The sequence below is a fragment of the Amphibalanus amphitrite genome, unplaced genomic scaffold (assembly GCF_019059575.1).
Source record: "Amphibalanus amphitrite isolate SeventyFive unplaced genomic scaffold, NRLGWU_Aamphi_draft 000344F_arrow, whole genome shotgun sequence".
In the NCBI taxonomy this organism is placed as follows: Eukaryota; Metazoa; Arthropoda; class Thecostraca; order Balanomorpha; family Balanidae; genus Amphibalanus; species Amphibalanus amphitrite.
The window spans coordinates 446,105-463,421 of NW_024881839.1; the positions used below are offsets into that span (position 1 = coordinate 446,105).

Sequence of the window (17,317 nt, forward strand, 5' to 3'; positions counted from 1 at the left end):
GTGTTCCTGCGTCAGCATGCGGTTAGGAGGTTGTGGGAGCCGGGGGTTGCATCTTGATCTGCTCGATCAAGAGACCTGGGCGTGGTCCTGTGCCGACAGGTTGCGAGAAAGTTGTGTGCGTGCTGAGATCTGCATCTCGATCTGCTTGACCTAGAGATCTGGAGGTGTTCCGGATTCGGAATGATGTTAGGAAGTTGTGTGGTTGGCTCCTGATTGGGTATTTTCATTATAACGCTATTTCTATTAGGTTTGACGTTATTCGGCTGGATTTTACTCCGCCTTCAAATGCTATTGTAACCGGCATATTGGGAACATTTTTCGGCTAATTTTGCGGTTGTATGGCTTCCATAATATCTGGAGAATTAAGCTCGGCTAACGTCGGTTTAATTGGTTTCTTAGGGAATTTCGGACATAGGATCCATTCGATAATTTCAGGTGACTTCATTCTGACTTGCATTTACAGCAGCTAGCATCGCCTGGTGACAGTTCGTTTTATATCATTCAAGGTATAATGGTCGATTAATATTTTGGTTCTGTAGCGTGAATTGCATCGGATTTTTGTCATTTCTTTGCTGGTTTTATTTGTATCTCAGCTTCCATTTTTAAGAGCCTATTATTGTACTTCGGTTACGTTTTTTATTGCAACAACATTCATGATTCAATTACAGCACGGGAAGTAACGTTATCTCTTCTCGGTTGGTTTTGTTCCAAGGGCCTATAGTATGACGATGGCCGCGACACAGTAGAGATTTCCTACAAAATTGATAGAATATTTTATGTACCGTTCAATTATTTCAATAGCAGCTATGCTTCGGATGTTTACGTTTCACAGGCGGCTCTCGCAACTCCACTTTATCGGGGTCTCTGTTGGCGAAAGTGCAGCACGGTCGGTGAAAGCTTTCAGGTGGAAGTAGGACACCGCTGTACGCACACGCACTCGCCCAAGGCTAGCGGTGACGTGGTTACTGCGCGCCTCACGGTCAAGGTCACCACAGGCTGTTACACCGATTACACTGGACAGATTCACCGGAGGACAGCAGGGCAGAGTTTGTGAACACCTGGGCTGTGTCAACACCCGTAGTTGGAAAATCATGAAATGTTTAACGTATTACAGTAACATTTTATTTCACAGTAACAGACATTCAAGGTACATATTACAGTAAATACTATTTTCAAACTAAATACTTTTTTATCACAATTCAGTTAATGGTTAAATTTGCTGGCTAAATCTTGACTTTCCTTTGATGTGCATGATTGTGGAATTGAGTGTGACCTACGTGTGTTACGTGCTAATTGATCTGTGACATGTGTGTGTGACGCATGAGAATTGATGTGAATGCTTAGTGCTTACAGCGTGACTAATGACACAATGACTAGACGATCATCCCCCGTATCAAACAAACTTTTGGTCGACGGAGATTTAAGGGATATTAGGTATTGACTTTTGAAACACTAAAGTAAAGTGTGAGGACCCAAAGTAAGCTCAGCTTACCGTGACGGAGCAGACGTAACGACGGTTTTGACGTAATGTCTCACAGGGTATGTGCAGGACAATCACAGACGGAAATTGTTACTTGGCAGACGGATACGGTTATTATAATAATTTCGGCACTGATACCTAACGTAGGCACCGGGGTTAATGTGACGGTGATACGGGACGACTCGGCAGCCACGAGGTGGTGCCACCAGCGCGTTGAAAGACTACGGCTGGCATGAGGTCATCTGGCGATCGGGTGCTTGGAGTGTCCGGACGTAGAGTCTTAGATAGGAGGTTAGTCGCCCAACTCTACGGGCCGGGAATAGCGTATAGGGGCAACTCCCCCTGGGCAATACGCGCTGCGCGGCTGCGCCTGATCAGCCAGCCCAGCAGTTTTGGACACTGCCAGTGACGAGGCGCCAGAGGGGTACAGATCGAATAATGGGTGACGTCTGTGTGACCCCACGACAGTCATTGGAAAAGAGGATATCAGTTGCCCTCGTTTCCGTTTTCCTTGTTCTAGCAATATGGAAACCCGAGGGCGTGAAGGCGTCTGCCCGCGGGGTATGACGGAATTGGCGTGGACTGCCCAACCACGGCCCCTTCAGCGACGGGAGGAGACGAGAACTATTATAATTCGTGCCCGAAGCCGACCATTCGGAAGGTTTCGCTCGCGGCGGCGATGCCAATGGCAAATTTCGACTCAGAGACGATTCTCTTGTCGAGGACAGGCTCGTGGCCATCTGCTGACAGTGGTGTCAAGAGGTCATGAAAACCCTTGGGAGAGGGTGGAGGTGTGCGATCGAATTGGTCTGAGGGAGACGATTCGAAGTCTGAGGTATCTTCCTGCGGGTAAGAGGATGGGGAAGATGATGCAAAAAGCTAGAGACGACAGCGAGTCCGCGGACAGCTTGTCTGGGAAGAATCCCCCTCTACGCTTGCGTCAGTTCATGCAGCGGTCACGCTGGAGGTCCACAGGGACCGGTGACCACCAGGTCGCTTAAGTCCTATAGGGATATATAGGGCGAGGAGAGAGTGAGAAAGAACGTGCACAGTTCGGTGCATTTTGGGCGAGGGTGCATCTTTTGTGTGCATCTTTGACGATCTAGCTACTGAGCTGGATTATATTTTTATCTGATTTGGCGTAACTTGCTAGGTGTTCGGCTCCAGGTGAAATGCCCTTTGAACATTTTTTTTACAGAATTCGAAACAAAAAAAATGTTAGGAACGATCAAGTGCGTTGCGATCCAGTGGGCACGACATTGAATAGTCATGAGGACAGACCAATGTCGTTAGCAATGACCAGACGGTTTTGGGCTTTAGTACGGTGAAATATACGGTGAAATATTTTAAGGTCTCGAGAGGTTTTTTTAATGTCCAAATCTACCTAGTACACGTCTGATATCTTGTTGTGGATGAGCACTTGATAATTATCGATGGACTGGCAACCCAATTTACCCAGTGACCGCTACTGAATGTCATAACCGCTGGTCTGTTGACATGGGCGTTTGCAGAGATAGTCGAACCAAAGGTCGGCGAGATCAACTCAACCAGCGACTGCTATCCCATAAAGTCGTGAGTTTCCTTATAAGACAGCAGAGTGACTAACCCACTGTTGGGATAACGTAAAAACAACCTGTGAGAATGTAAACAACCAAATGGTCGGTTGGCTCTTGTCTCGACTAGCACGATGTCCTCTGACTACTCTGAGAGTGCAAAGGCAGAATATGGTGAGCAGTTGGCGTTCAAGGGTAAATGGTCGCAGGTGTCCTCAGTTCAACCCTTACGATGGCCAGTAATGTCACGAGCAGGATCTCAGCTTATCGGTGGCTAAGACCAGCCGACGTGGGATGACACAGCATGAGATGCAGTCAATCCCAAAGGAACATTCGTTCCCTGCCCTCAGGATCAATCGACCCCATGCACGTGAGGAACACTTCACGAGTACTGGTACGTCGCTTACCGTATGCAAGAGTGGCAATGTTTACTCCTATGAGGGGTCAAACAGCACAAGCGAGACCAAGGCGTGACGGCATCTCAAGTGGTGTTCTGTGTGACTACCAAGCAACCAACCTCCCCGAGACCTTTGTCACTATTCTCGCCCCGCACACTCAATAAGTAGGGACGAAGACATCTGTCGCAGAAGTCCTGACAACAGAACAACTTACTATTTTCTTGTATAACAGAACCCTCCCGTGAGGATCCAAACGACAGGGACAGCAGTACAATTAAAATGCAACTCCTGGAAGGAACGTACTTCCTGCCCAATTTGCAACGGACAGTGAGTGAAAGACATGCGGTACGCAGTACAGGTAAACGGTAAACCGTCCAAGCTCTAATTTATTCAGAGCTCATACTCACCTTTGGTCTGGTGGGATTTATATGATTGCTTTGCTTGGTTACAAAATTATGCTCTGGTGCAGCAATGGGAGCGAAGAAGGTTGGGTGCTAACGAATGGGGAAAAATAGGCTCTCATGTAGCCATAACCGATGATTAAACACACTTTTCGTTAGAACTGGTTTAGATTTACAGAGGCAAAGACAGCCAAACGGCGTGCCATGGACAGTGGACGAGAAAATGGTCATGGTTGTAGGTAATGTCGGTCAATGGACAAATGGAAACAACCGCATTTAACATGTCGTCGCATAATTGTATCGTTTTAGAAGTTAGTTCAAAAGCACATTGGCGGTAATGCGAGTATATAGAAACAAATTGGTTCAGAACCCATAGGTGGTAATCATCATTTAGTTATAAAAAAGGGAGGAATGTGAGAAATTTGGTTTCCGGCTGCGTTGGACTGCGAAACTTTCGGAGCACTCCGAATTCCTCGGATAGACGGTGCCTGGGATAGACGGTGCAAGGCTACCTGACAGCTGACTTTTAATGACAAGCAGACGCCAGTGGTGAGTCTGTTCTGTCTCTGTCTGTCTTTCCCTACCTCCCCCCTCTCTCTCTCTCTCTCTTTCTTTCTTTCTCTCTCTCTCCCTCCCTCCCTCTCTCTCTCTCTCTCTCTCTCTCTCTCTCTCTCTCTCTCTCTCTCTCTCTCTCTCTCCCTCTCCTCCCTCCCCATGCATACATTATGGTGCGCGCGGCTCGGGACAGCCGACGCCCGGCAGGCTCTGCTCTGAAGGACGCCGTGTCCTAAATATGAGGCTATTATGTATGCGTGCCAGCGCGGCGACGCCATGAATGCTTTTAGTGCGTTTGTCGTAACCTTGTGGAACAAATAATGATTTAACGTTATCTTTGGAGCGATTTTAGACTTAATTCCTACATACTTCTAAAAGTACCGCAGCTTGCAATAAATTTGGTAGAATTATGAGACGTGGGGATCGGGGAAGGGTGACTTTACTCCTATTCACAGTACTAGCACAGGCGCACGGAGCCCTGCATTCTGCAATGACATGCAGGCAATGAACGTTGGAGTCGAGCCGTGACGCTCGAACCAATGGGCGACCAGCCGGAGATGCGCTCAGGTTTTGCTCTTCACCCTGGAAGGAGATGGACGGTGCAATGGTGGTCCGTCATCGATTACGACCAGTCCAGATCTACATATGTACATATGCTGGGTGCATCAGCTCAGGCGTCGGGTGTGGCAATGATTAAGCGCCACCTTCCAACGGTAACATCGTCTAATTCAATCATCTCTCAACTTCTGTCAGTTTCGTCCATGACATCCAGTCAGGTGATAAAAGAGCAGTGGACAGTATCAACGGACAGGTGGTAACTGGTTAACCTTTCGCGAGTCGCGATGGAGGCGCGACAGGGGTGACATATCGTGCATATCTTGCGATGGAGACGTAACAGTGACGGGATACCGGGCAGTGTTGCCAATCGGGTCTAGCAAGACCTGGTGGAAATGTGAAGGCAAAAGGTAAAAGGTCGTCAATCTTTACGGCGTTGGTAAATATATATAGGTAAAACGGTGTGATAGTGATTAGATATTAGATAGACTTTTTAACGAGTTCTACGAGCGGTTTTAGGAATATCTATAACTGGAATGAATGACATGTTATCTACGAAAGCGTAACATGGCTGAAGGTGGTAGTTGATCGGCGAACTAATCTGTTCTCCATTCCCTATGTATATAGTGTGGAAAACTTCGTGACCGGCCGTCCTCACATCGCCACTCCGAGCAGCGGAGCCGCCCGGACTCGGAGAGCGCGGCCAAGGTTGCGTCGGCCTGACGGCAACGCCGGAGGCATAGACACGGCACGACGGAGCTGCACCTCTGGACCAGTCGACCACCGAAGACAGCGCGAACCAAGGCCAAGAGAACACGGCGGCCGGACGACGGTGCCCGAGGCAGGAGTGTGCCGCCCGGCCCGAGCGGTGGGGCGTGTGACGTCACGAGGCGCGCCCGGGGTGGGGACTGCGTCGGGGCTGGGCTGCTAAGAGCCTGAGGCTACCCGGCCCCTGGTCCACTCGTCGACGACAAGATGGCGGTGCCGTGTAGCTCCTCCTCCCGACGGAGGGCTGGGGAGGAGGCGAGGTTGGCCGTGACCGAGTGATATAAAAAGCGTGTGTTCGGGAGTTCGGGGCTTCACTTCCTTTCTCTTGGGAGCTCTCGCTCATTCGTGGTGGTGACGCCGCTCGCGGCTGACGTCTCGACACTTCTCTCACAATGTAAGTACCTGGGGCCTATCTTCCACCCAGTTGGAGGTCTCTGACTGAATTCTTGCACTGCCCTAGTCGCGCCCTTGGCTAGCTAACCGGCGGAGCGAGAGGGTTTGAGCCTGACTTCGGATCAAGACTCGGCTGTGGTCGGAGATATGTCTCAGGCACAGACACACACATATACACACACTGGCGTTGATAACAGTAATTTAAGATTTGGCCGCGGTACTGTGAACTGGGAACTGTGACAAGAGCGACAGGTTGGTTTACATGTCACTGTGAGTCGTGACTGTGAGACACGGTCTTTGGGACTTGACTCATTCCATTTCGGCTCTTCCGCTTGACTTATTTGGCTACTATATGAGTCAGTCCCACCCCTTTGGCAATATCGAATCGGTGTTATGATTTGGCTTGGTCATTGTTTCGGTTTTTGTTTCGGCACTTTGGCTATATTCACTTTAGCAGTGCACGGTTACCGTGACATTGCCCGTTTTCTGGCTCTTTTTGTTTGAATTGTTCGCTTTTATTTATTTCGGCCTTTTCAATTACAATATATATTTAATATGTATACCTTCTACGTTCTTTCTCGAGGTTGGAAATGATTGTGGAAACGCTGGCAATATGATGATTCGGACACGAACGGGTTTGTGGGACACATGGTTTTTGGTCGATCAGAATACCCCTAGACAACGGCTAAAGGATTGTTGAGTGTTAAGACGATACCCCTAGACAACGATGAGTAGGATTGTGCAGATGACACAGATTAGAATACCCCTAGACACACGAGGAATATTAGCAGAAGCTACCACAACAGCCAGTAGGCGGGCCTGAATCCATCCTTTCACCCATCCTTTACCCACTCTACATCCTCATCCTTCTCCCAGTCATCCTTATCCTTGTCCCCATCCCAAACACTACTTATAAATTCACATCTGCCAGAAGCTACCCGAGACTTCAATGTCGTCCATTTCCTTGTTTCGGACACCCTGTATCTTTCTTCGGTAGAACCGTTTCGACGGCCTGTGGCGGCGCCACCAGATCTACACCAGCGGCGAGGAGCTGATCGGACTGGAGCACAAGGAGTACCCCATCCTCGGGCAGATCAAAAAGGAGCTCAACCTGCTCCAGAAACTGTACAGGTGGGACCAGGCGCTGACAATTGTCCGACTGATAACGATAGTCCGTGAAAGATTCATGTGCTTTACGCGGCATTTCCGTAAAACGCTAGAAAGTGCTGCTTACCTGAAAGTGCTGTATAAACCCGTCTGCCATGAAAATTTAACAACCGCCGTTTTTATTGTCAGTTGTGTTCTGGTGATGTCGAGATGATGAGATTTTGGTGGTGTGTGAGATTAATGAATGCATGCTGGCCACGTCGAAGAGTTTCGAAGTTCTGAAGAAAAAAAATATTGATATTGGCACCAGCTACTGCAATGCCATTAGAGCGTCATCCTCACACCCTGTCCGTGCCAATAACAAACCAACCTTCTATTTTCAGACTATATAACGAGGTGATTGACCGAGTAAGCAGCTACTACGAGATCCTCTGGGAGGAGGTCAACATCGAGGATATCAACAATGAGCTCATGGAGTTCCAAAACAGGTTCGATATTGACATAAGGCGTGACTTGGACCTCGAATCAACGGTTCAATTAGTCAAATCAAGGAGCCGCGTCAACCAGATGGAATCACTACCTGACAACTGTCTAAAAATTGATATAATTTAAATCGTATGACCTTGCGAGCCTTTGACCACTTTCAAATACAGCTGCAAACATTGTTCAAATTTGCATAATCCGTTAGCATGTATGCAATTATACTGAATGCCGGTACAACTGCCGATAGGTTTTTCACGCTTCGTAACACTCACGCCCACAGATGTCGGAAGCTGCCCAAGGGCCTGAAGGAGTGGCCGGCGTTTAACGCGCTGAAGAAAACAATCGATGACTTCAACGACATGTGTCCGCTGATCGAGCTGATGGCCAACAAGGCGATGAAGCCGCGTCACTGGCAGCGTCTCTCGGAGGTCTCCAAGTACCAGTACAATGTGGAGAGCGACGGCTTCTGCCTCAAGGACATCCTGATGGCGCCGCTGCTGCAGTACAAGGAGGACATCGAGGTGCGTCCTTCGACTGATGACTGATTATTTTTGTTGGAACATTTGAGATGCCCTCATCGTGCATCATGAAGAAACAAATTCAAGCCACCCAAACTTAGTTCGGTATTTACTGCATGGGATCAAGAAATTACGGCAATTTTCCGTTAAGCATGTCTGATTCAGCGCTCTACATCCATCGATTTTATGGGATTTTATATCGATTTTATATGTGTATCCGTCCAATAGGTTACGCTCTCCTCCCTCTAACCTCTAACCCTCTCCCCGCGGTCGACAGGACATCTGCATCTCGGCGGTGAAGGAGCGCGACATCGAGGCCAAGCTGCGTCAGGTCACCACCGAGTGGTCTGCCCAGGAGCTCAGCTTCATGACGTTCAAAAGTCGCGGCGAGCTGCTGCTGAGGGGCGATAACACGGCGGAGATTATCGGTCAGCTCGAGGACAGTCTGATGGTGCTCGGATCGCTGCTCTCCAACAGGTGATACTGAGTTGTGTGGGACGGGTGAATCCGCCCCAGGGCGGTGCTCCGTCTCTGAATGATAAAAATCCTATCACCACTTTGTTTCGCATGACGTGTCAATACAGATGTGCTGAACCACATCCAGTTCATGAGCTTCCATTTTGGCTCCTAAATCCGGAGCTAGGTTTGTGCTTCACCATCTCATCAAAGTGTTTCGACCGCAGGTACAATGCGCCGTTCCGTAAGCAGATTCAGAACTGGCTGGCCGACCTGTCGAACACGAACGAGGTTCTGGAGCGGTGGCTGTTCGTGCAAAACCTCTGGGTCTACCTGGAAGCGGTGTTTGTTGGGGGTGACATCGCCAAACAGCTGCCCAAAGAGGCCAAACGGTGAGCGCGGCTCCGGAAGGACCTGGGTGTCAGTGTCAGTGTGTCCTCATTGAGGACAATGAGTGTCCTCATTGAGGAGTCACTCCTCAAAACGGACAGTTCAAACAGGCTTCCGGTATGCACTGCAGTGTGGATACCGTTGGAATTTTGAGGGACTTTCCGCTTAGTTTAGCCAGCCGCGTGCGTCTATATATTGTGGCTTCAAGGCTAATTAGTGGAGCTATTACAGCGGGGTCTAATTTAACTTGTGATTATTCCAGCTTCGGGTTCCACTTAACACGCAAATTCATTCGTTACATGATTTGTAATTCAACTTTTATGAATTTTACCGTCTGCATACCGTCTAGGACAGGTGCCATGTTTCGTTTGAATCTCGTGTTCCACACAATAGTAGGAGCATTTTGATGGATCGGAGTTGACGATGCTGCGTTGCGTTTGCAGGTTCTACATAATCGACCGTTCGTGGCAGCGGATCATGCACCGGGCGCACGAGGTGCCGAACGTGGTCAGCTGCTGCGTGGGAGAGGAGTCGCTGAAGCAGCAGCTGCCGCACCTGCAGGAGCAGCTCGAGCTCTGTCAAAAGTCCCTCTCAGGGTCAGTCTTTGTCACTGTTGGCGTTTTTTTTTTTATAGCCGTTGTATGGAATATGAATGAATGTCACATGAGAAATATGGGCTTAATTGCTGGTATTTGAGGCTGGATGACAACCTTACAGTTTTCCTTTGTATTGTATTTACCCGCTTTGTCATCCATTTGCATTTGGTTTTGTTTTGTTGGGCCGCCCGCATGGGCTAAAGCTACCTGTCCAGCCCGGACCCAAGGGTTGCGGAGTGGGGTTGCGGAGGACTTGACTATCCTGAGTATGGAAACGACTAAACGGGTGATTGTCATCCATTACCGTCAACACTCAACTTTTAACTTTCCATTGTTTCCATCTCTCCAGCTATCTGGAGAAGAAGCGCGTGCTGTTTCCTCGTTTTTTCTTCGTCTCGGACCCGGCCCTGCTGGAGATCCTCGGCCAGGCCTCCGACTCTCACACCATCCAGAGCCACCTAATGAGCATCTTTGACAACACAAAGTCGGTCAAGTTCCACGACTCAGACTACGATAAAATACTGGCCGTCATCTCCAGCGAGGGAGAGACGATCCACGTGAGTGGCTCCAGGGCAATTTGGGAGGGGGGGGGGGGGCTTGGGAGTGTCGGACATCAGAAAACGGAGTGTTCAAATGACTGTGCTAGCAGAAACAATCGTTAGTGCATTGGTCTTCAAAATTAAGTGATAGTTTAGTGATTAAATTAAGGTCTAGCTGTGTGATTTGCCAGCCTCAATTAACTCGGTACGTAACGGTCATTTTTATTGGAAACATTTTAGGAGCTAGACGACTAGACGGAGTCGAATTCGGAGTCGACACGAAAGATCCATCGACTCTGTAGTCCTGTTTCCCGTGGCTCGAGACATCTTTTAGGAGCTCGTCAAAAAGGCACGTCGATTGTGCACCTATCCTTCTTTTTAAATCGTCACATTATTTCTGCATATCCACCCTTGTGTTTGGCTCTTGCATGACCCGTCCCCGGACCCTCTCGCCTCCGTCTGCGGCAGCTGGAGAAGCCGGTCCGGGCCGATGGTAGCGTCGAGGTGTGGCTGATGAGTCTGCTGAAGATGGCCCAGCAGTCGCTTCACGCCATCATACGACAGGCGCACTTTGTCCTGCAGGACGCCACCATCAACGTGCTTAACTTCCTGGACAGCTTCCCGGCCCAGGTGAGGGACGCACAGAGCTCGGACTCTTGATGTTTTCTTCTAGGAGCTACTTCATTGCTCTATCGGTAGCATAACATTATCTTCATCGGGTTTCCTGAGGTATAGGAAAAATGGCATGTCTAGCGTGTTTCCTCGGAGCGTGAAACTGAAATGCACATTATCACGTCACGGCAAGGAGTCATGAACCACATGTTTGGCGTGGGTTTAATACGTTTTATTGGCCCCCAAAGCCGACATTTGTTAGTTGCTGGGATTTGCGGTAGATTGTGAAACAGCTGATAAATCAGCAGCGTCACATCAGCTTGCAAGTCGTTGTATCGGACGAATCAGTTGAATGGTGTTTCAGGTGGGCATCCTGGGAATCCAGATGATCTGGACCCGGGACGCCGAGATGGCGCTGGGCCAGGCCCGGTTCGACCGGAAAATCATGTCCGACACCAACAACAGGTGGGCCAGGCTCGGAATTCACCGACCGATTTATATATGGCTATTGATCGTAAGGTGCTTCAGATTCCTGTGCAGTTCTCTTTTCGTTACCGGAAGCCAATAAATTGATTTAGAGAGTAACAACATTTCGCATAATATTTGAAATTAAAAAATGAGCTTCTTTGAATGAAGAGACGAGACTTTGAAGAAATGAGACTCTGGCGATGTGTTCCAGGAGAAAAATGCGTTAAGTCACGATTATCTAAAAGCTAATCAATTTACCTTCCGAGGAATCCATTCGTGCCTATTACGGTTCTCGCCATCATTCTGTGAGCCCTATTCCGTGCTGCAGGTTCTTGGAGCTGCTGAATCTCCTGATTGACCGGACGGCGGCCGACCTGACGCGCATGGAACGGACCAAGTACGAGACGCTCGTCACCGTGCACGTCCACCAGAGGGACATCTTCGACCACATGGTCAGTTCGTACAGACGGAAACCATGCTCAACAGCTGCACTGGTGGAATTGTTAAACGACCTTTTATCTTACTTATCATGTTGATAAACGTTTACTTGATAAACAGACATAACCCTAAGCAGGCTGCTTGTATAATTGATTAAAAGATGAAATAAATCACAGTGACAGTCAGCCGCGCCACGCAGTTATGGTCACTTTGCTGGTCAGTGGTTAATGATGCTGGTAGGAATTAACCTTATCCATTCGCTGCACCAATATTGACAGTGCCTGCACACCTCCCGCCTTCTACACAGTGCCGACTGCAGGTGAAGGCGGTCACGGACTTTGAGTGGCTGAAGCAGTGCCGGTTCTACTTCAAAGACGACCTGGACCAGACCAGGATCTCCATTACCGACGTACACTTTGTTTACCAGAACGAGTTTCTGGGCTGCACGGAGCGACTGGTGATCACGCCGCTTACAGACAGGTGAGGGCCGCGTGTACTATAGCTGTGATGCCTAACTATGTCTCGGTGCTGCAAAGGCCCGTCTGCTGAGGTCTAACGACGATTCTTTGGTCAACTCGCGCTAGCATATCCACTCTTTTTACGTACGTTAAAGCCAGATCCATCATCGCCTCGGTCTAGCCGAACCCCTGACTGTCGCCCCCCCCCCCCCCCCCTCTCCTGTCCAGGTGCTACATCACCCTGGCTCAGGCGCTGCACATGTCCATGGGCGGCTGTCCGAACGGCCCGGCCGGCACCGGCAAGACCGAGACGGTCAAGGATATGGGCAAGACGCTCGGCAAGTACGTAGTCGTCTTCAACTGCTCGGACCAGATGGACTTCCGCGGCCTGGGGCGCATCTACAAAGGCGAGTGGGCCTCAAACGCGACGCCCGGCGTTTGTTGTTACTGTCATGGTCTTCGTGCTGTATTATTTTTTTTGTGATAGTCGTAATCGTAGAGTGGAGTCTCGTCAAACGAGTGCGGTCAGAGACAGGAACCACGTAGAAAACACCGACAGAGAAAACACACGAGGTAATATTTCAAACGACACCCGTTATCAGCTACGTACTCGGGCCAAGTAGTCCGTAGGACTGCGGCACTGCGAAACCGGGCGGATACCCGGTTGGAATACGGATTCCGCGCGTTTGACACATGTTTACAGTACACATGTTTATAGTACTGAGATTACGGAGGCATGTAGGTACCATGATCATCACTTGGAGCTCTTTCTGGCACCAGTAACATCCATCAGCACTCCTCTTTCCCACACGGAGACTTAAATGGAAACTGAGAAACAGCATCCATCCTTCACCATTTCCTATTCATGCGATTCAATCAGCGGTTGCTTTCGAAGTACATGTAGTCGACGAGGAACAGCGCGCCGAGCAGGAGCGCCTTCAGCTCGGCGTCGAGTCCGACGGGGAAGGTGAGCTCCAGCGTGTCGGCGTCGGTGAGCAGCTCGCGCGCCAGGCCGCCCCACTGTTTGGTGATGGTGCCCAGCTGCTGGGATCCGTCGGCCGACTCCACTGTGAACTTTACGTCCCGGCAGAGCGCCAGAGGGCAGCGGGGGCCGCGCACGGTCAGCGCCAGCTCGCCGTCCGGCCGGTGGAGGGTGAGGTGGGGCCGCAGACAGGCGCGCTGCTCAGTGACGGCGCCCAGCGGCCGGCCGTCTGCGGCGCTCACCTCCAGCCGCTGCATGCAGCACGGGCTGCAGCAGCCGGTACAGCGCAGCGGCCGCCGCAGGTGCAGCACCTCGCGCCGCTGTTCGTCCAGCACCAGCAGCTGCAGCGCGCGCAGCGGGCCGCAGCACATGCGCAGCCAGCAGCTGCTCCGCTCGGCGGCGCGGAACAGCGGCGCAGCGCCCTCGGCAGTGTGCACCGTGTAGCGGTTGTTGGTCTCCCAGCCGGTGACGGCCTCCCAGAGCTCCAGCTGCTGCTTCACTAGTAGACGGTCCAGCGGCACGAGCGGCTCCAGGCCGGGCGGCGCGGCCGGCGGACGGCCGAACCCATCCGACATCGGGCCGGCGTCTTCTGTCGCACCGGGCTGTAAGACCGGCCGAGTCCGAATACAACGGGTGACTCCGAGCAGCTCTGCTCGCGGTCCTGCTACACTGGCTCCGTTCTTTGGCACTTGCTGATTTCTTTCAGAGGGACCTCGTTTTCGGGGAATCTTCTGGATTTTTCCCAATGGTTCAATGAGTCATTTAATACTATCTGGTCTAGTTCTCATTGACTTACTAACTTGGTTTTATTGACTCGCTGACTTCGATCTGACAGATTCACTGCACCGATTGGCGATTTCGCCAACACTGAGCCGCTAAATGCAACGCGAAACTCCAACACTGCTCCAACCTGCATCACCAACGGCAATGACGGTCAATGGTCGTGGGCCGGTGATCTTGGCTTTGCCTTGATGAAATATTGGCCAATCGGTCCGGTCAAATGTTTCAAATTAGGTCAATAAACAAATTAAATTTTAATACTGCACGCATGCAGCTATTCTTCGAGCGGGTCTTCTAACTTCGAACTTTCCAAGCAAACTATCGGGTATCATTGTCGATCCAGTCTTGACGAACATCACAAGCTTGAAGCTACATTTATACGCTACCGCTACGCTGCCATGATTTTCTCACTGGTAGCAACCTATTATTTCGTGACATATGATGAGGATAATACATAAAGACGTGTGCCCGAGAACCAAAGACGAACGACTGAACAAAGTAGCGTGTGAAAAGATGAGGTCCCGCCGAGATTTGAACTCGGATCGCAGGATTCAGAGTCCTGAGTGCTGACCGTTACACCACGGGGCCGATGGCAGTTGGTTCTTTAGAGGTCATCAAATCTAACTTGGATTGTAGGTAACTGATGTATGTCTGATGGATATCGCATTTCTAGAATATATTTTTTTTTTGCGTTATCTTAAAGACCATTTGTTGTAACTGCGCATTCCTGTTTATATTCTTGAGAGCTTCACCTGTTTATGATCTGGTGCTTTGGTTGCACCTTTTGTGGGTAGATGTCGCCCTTGTACGACAACTCGCAGATGGCAGCACTATCGACGTCAAATCGTGGCAAGAACCCGAGCCCCAGGCAGCAGTCAAGTCTTGAGAAACTAGCAAGGCTTCTTAGTCACCCCTCCGTCGTTTCCATCCTCAGGATGTTCAAATCCTCTTCCACGCCGCAACCCTCGTTCTGGGCTGGACAGGCAACTTTATCTCATGCGGGCTGCTCCCTTGGAGCGGCACTGCTGCTCCCAAGAGCGCACCCGTAGCCCGGGGTGCAGAGAGTACCTACTTGAGGGGCTGGTCGGCCTGTCCATTCGGACGAGCTCAGCCCTGGCGACTCTCTACGGTGTGTGCCCAGACCAATGTCTCCCCTTCATTCCTATCATCCTTCCGGCTCTGAAATGGTCTTGTCAGAATGAAAGGCCTAACCCAACAAAACAAACACACAAACAAAAGCTTCTTAGTATGCGATTTGGTATCATTATATATGCACTGCTGGTGTCATGTTATCCCTCATGCGTTCCTCAGTATGTTCTGCTAAGGCCTGGGTCGCGCTCACACGGCGATGGAACGCTCAGACTTCTGCTGTGCGCCGCTGACTGACACCTCTGTCCCTCCGCCCCGGCAGGTCTGTGCCAGTCCGGCTCGTGGGGATGCTTCGACGAGTTTAACCGGATCCAGCTGCCGGTGCTGTCTGTGGCCGCCCAGCAGGTGGCCGTCATACTCAACGCCAAAAAGGAGCACAAGAGACACTTTGTCTTCACCGACGGCGACGAGATCTCCATGAACCACGAGTTCGGCATCTTCTTGACCATGGTATGTTCGCACATCAACTGTGAAAAGTTAGCCAGCTGTGGTCTGTGTGTGACTATATCCCACGAGTGTTGGCACCTCACCTTCCATGCACGTCTCCCGTCCGTCCACCGCTGCTGACGCAGAGTCCCAGCTGTTCATCATTGTTTCAGTTTACACGCCGCCCTGATATCTGAGCTCCTTCACGCCTGACAACGCACAAAATCCCAGCTATGTCGACTTCTGTCATCCCACAGGGTAACTAGTGACATATTCTGACTCATCTCCACAGAACCCCAGTTACGCCGGTCGTCAGGAGCTGCCGGAGAACCTCAAGATCCAGTTCCGGAATGTGGCGATGATGGTGCCCGACCGTCAGATCATCATCCGCGTCAAGCTGGCCTCCTGCGGCTTCCTGGAGAACATCACGCTGGCCAGGAAGTTTTTCACGCTCTACAAACTGTGCGAGGAGCAGCTCACCAAACAGGTGCGATATGTGAATGTTATACTTCAGCCAATAAAGTTTGGAGTGATGCCTTGAATCGGAGATGGATAATTATAAATGTGAATATACAATATACATCTACTCGAGTGGAGAGAGCGTCGCCGTCGTCAGCTCGCCGATCAGCCTCATTGTACGCTTTTCAGGGTTACATAAAACGGATGCATCTTTGCTACCGAGTGCATAATGCGTCCCAGTAAGATAATTATTTGCCGGGTACCAAATGGGAGATTATGCAATGCTACATATATGTTATAAGTGGCGCTAACCCGCATGTCACCGAGCTCCACAATCCATGTCTAGTGGTGGCTGACGAAAGTGAAGATTAGATGTCTTGGTGTAGCTTCTCCTATATTATCCCCAATCCATTTTACGCCTCTGTGTCCAGGTGCATTACGATTTCGGCCTGCGTAACATCCTATCCGTGCTGCGAACGCTGGGAGCTGCCAAACGGAAAAACTCCAAGGACTCTGAGTCGACGATCGTGATGAGGGTGCTGCGAGATATGAACCTCTCCAAACTGATCGGTAAGCGTCGTATGAGCGGTCAGTGTCGAGTATGACGTCTTGTCGGTCAAGTAGTTCGGTCAGTGTCGGTATGTTGGTCTGTTAGGTCAGTGCGACTTCGGCTGGTCAGTATGTAGTTAGTGGAAGTGGAATGGTGTGAGATATAAGTAAAAAGGAGAGATGCCTTTTAGTTAGCAAAGTGACTGCTTACTTATTTTAGTTGCACTTTTCATGCATAAGACGTCTTCTCTAAATTGCTCATGCACAGCTTATTTTTCCATTCAATCGCCAATGTTGAATTCAGGTGACCTGACCAACCGAAGTGAGTTAGGCCAACACTCACACCCACACCATGAACCCGTCGACATCTCTCCCACCTCTCACGCCTTGCAGACGAGGACGAGCCTCTGTTCCTGTCTCTAATCAACGACCTGTTCCCGAACATGGCGCTGGAGAAGGCCGGCTACCCGGACCTGGAGACGGCCATCGCTAACGAGACAGCACGCGAGGGACTCGTGGCGCACCCGCCCTGGACGCTCAAACTCATCCAGGTGAGCATCGGGAATGATGGGATTGGGCTGTCTGACGCCGGCTACGTCTGTTACTCAATGCGTGCTTTTTGGATGTGCATTTGTGTACGCCGTACGGGAACGTAGGGAAGGATCAGTTTACATAGTTGTAGATGTCGCGGCGAGCGCTAGCGAGCTAGATGACGCTGCAGGCAAAGGGTAGGCATTTTGTCGGATGGGTGGGGTGGAGTGGCACTAAAATACAGTTTACTGGTTGATATTTCGTCATTATATT

General features: G+C 50.3%; 1 protein-coding gene and 1 non-coding gene across 2 annotated transcripts in view; one reads left to right on the forward strand and one right to left on the reverse strand.

Annotated features, from left to right (window-relative positions):
* LOC122389109 (dynein axonemal heavy chain 5-like) overlaps positions 1-17,317 on the forward strand; it is an 85,701-nt gene that overhangs the window by 23,278 nt on the left and 45,106 nt on the right. The window contains exons 28-43 of the mRNA XM_043380802.1: positions 7,101-7,234; positions 7,594-7,698; positions 7,974-8,214; positions 8,489-8,688; positions 8,895-9,059; positions 9,501-9,653; positions 10,003-10,210; positions 10,661-10,822; positions 11,169-11,269; positions 11,601-11,724; positions 12,018-12,190; positions 12,397-12,575; positions 15,342-15,529; positions 15,798-15,992; positions 16,396-16,534; positions 16,907-17,064. Coding sequence (XP_043236737.1) covers positions 7,101-7,234; positions 7,594-7,698; positions 7,974-8,214; positions 8,489-8,688; positions 8,895-9,059; positions 9,501-9,653; positions 10,003-10,210; positions 10,661-10,822; positions 11,169-11,269; positions 11,601-11,724; positions 12,018-12,190; positions 12,397-12,575; positions 15,342-15,529; positions 15,798-15,992; positions 16,396-16,534; positions 16,907-17,064 — 2,625 coding nt within the window. The remainder of the gene's footprint in view (positions 1-7,100; positions 7,235-7,593; positions 7,699-7,973; positions 8,215-8,488; positions 8,689-8,894; positions 9,060-9,500; positions 9,654-10,002; positions 10,211-10,660; positions 10,823-11,168; positions 11,270-11,600; positions 11,725-12,017; positions 12,191-12,396; positions 12,576-15,341; positions 15,530-15,797; positions 15,993-16,395; positions 16,535-16,906; positions 17,065-17,317) is intronic.
* Positions 14,447-14,518, reverse strand: Trnaq-cug. Its single transcript has one exon. It is a non-coding gene; the product is annotated as a tRNA-Gln (tRNA).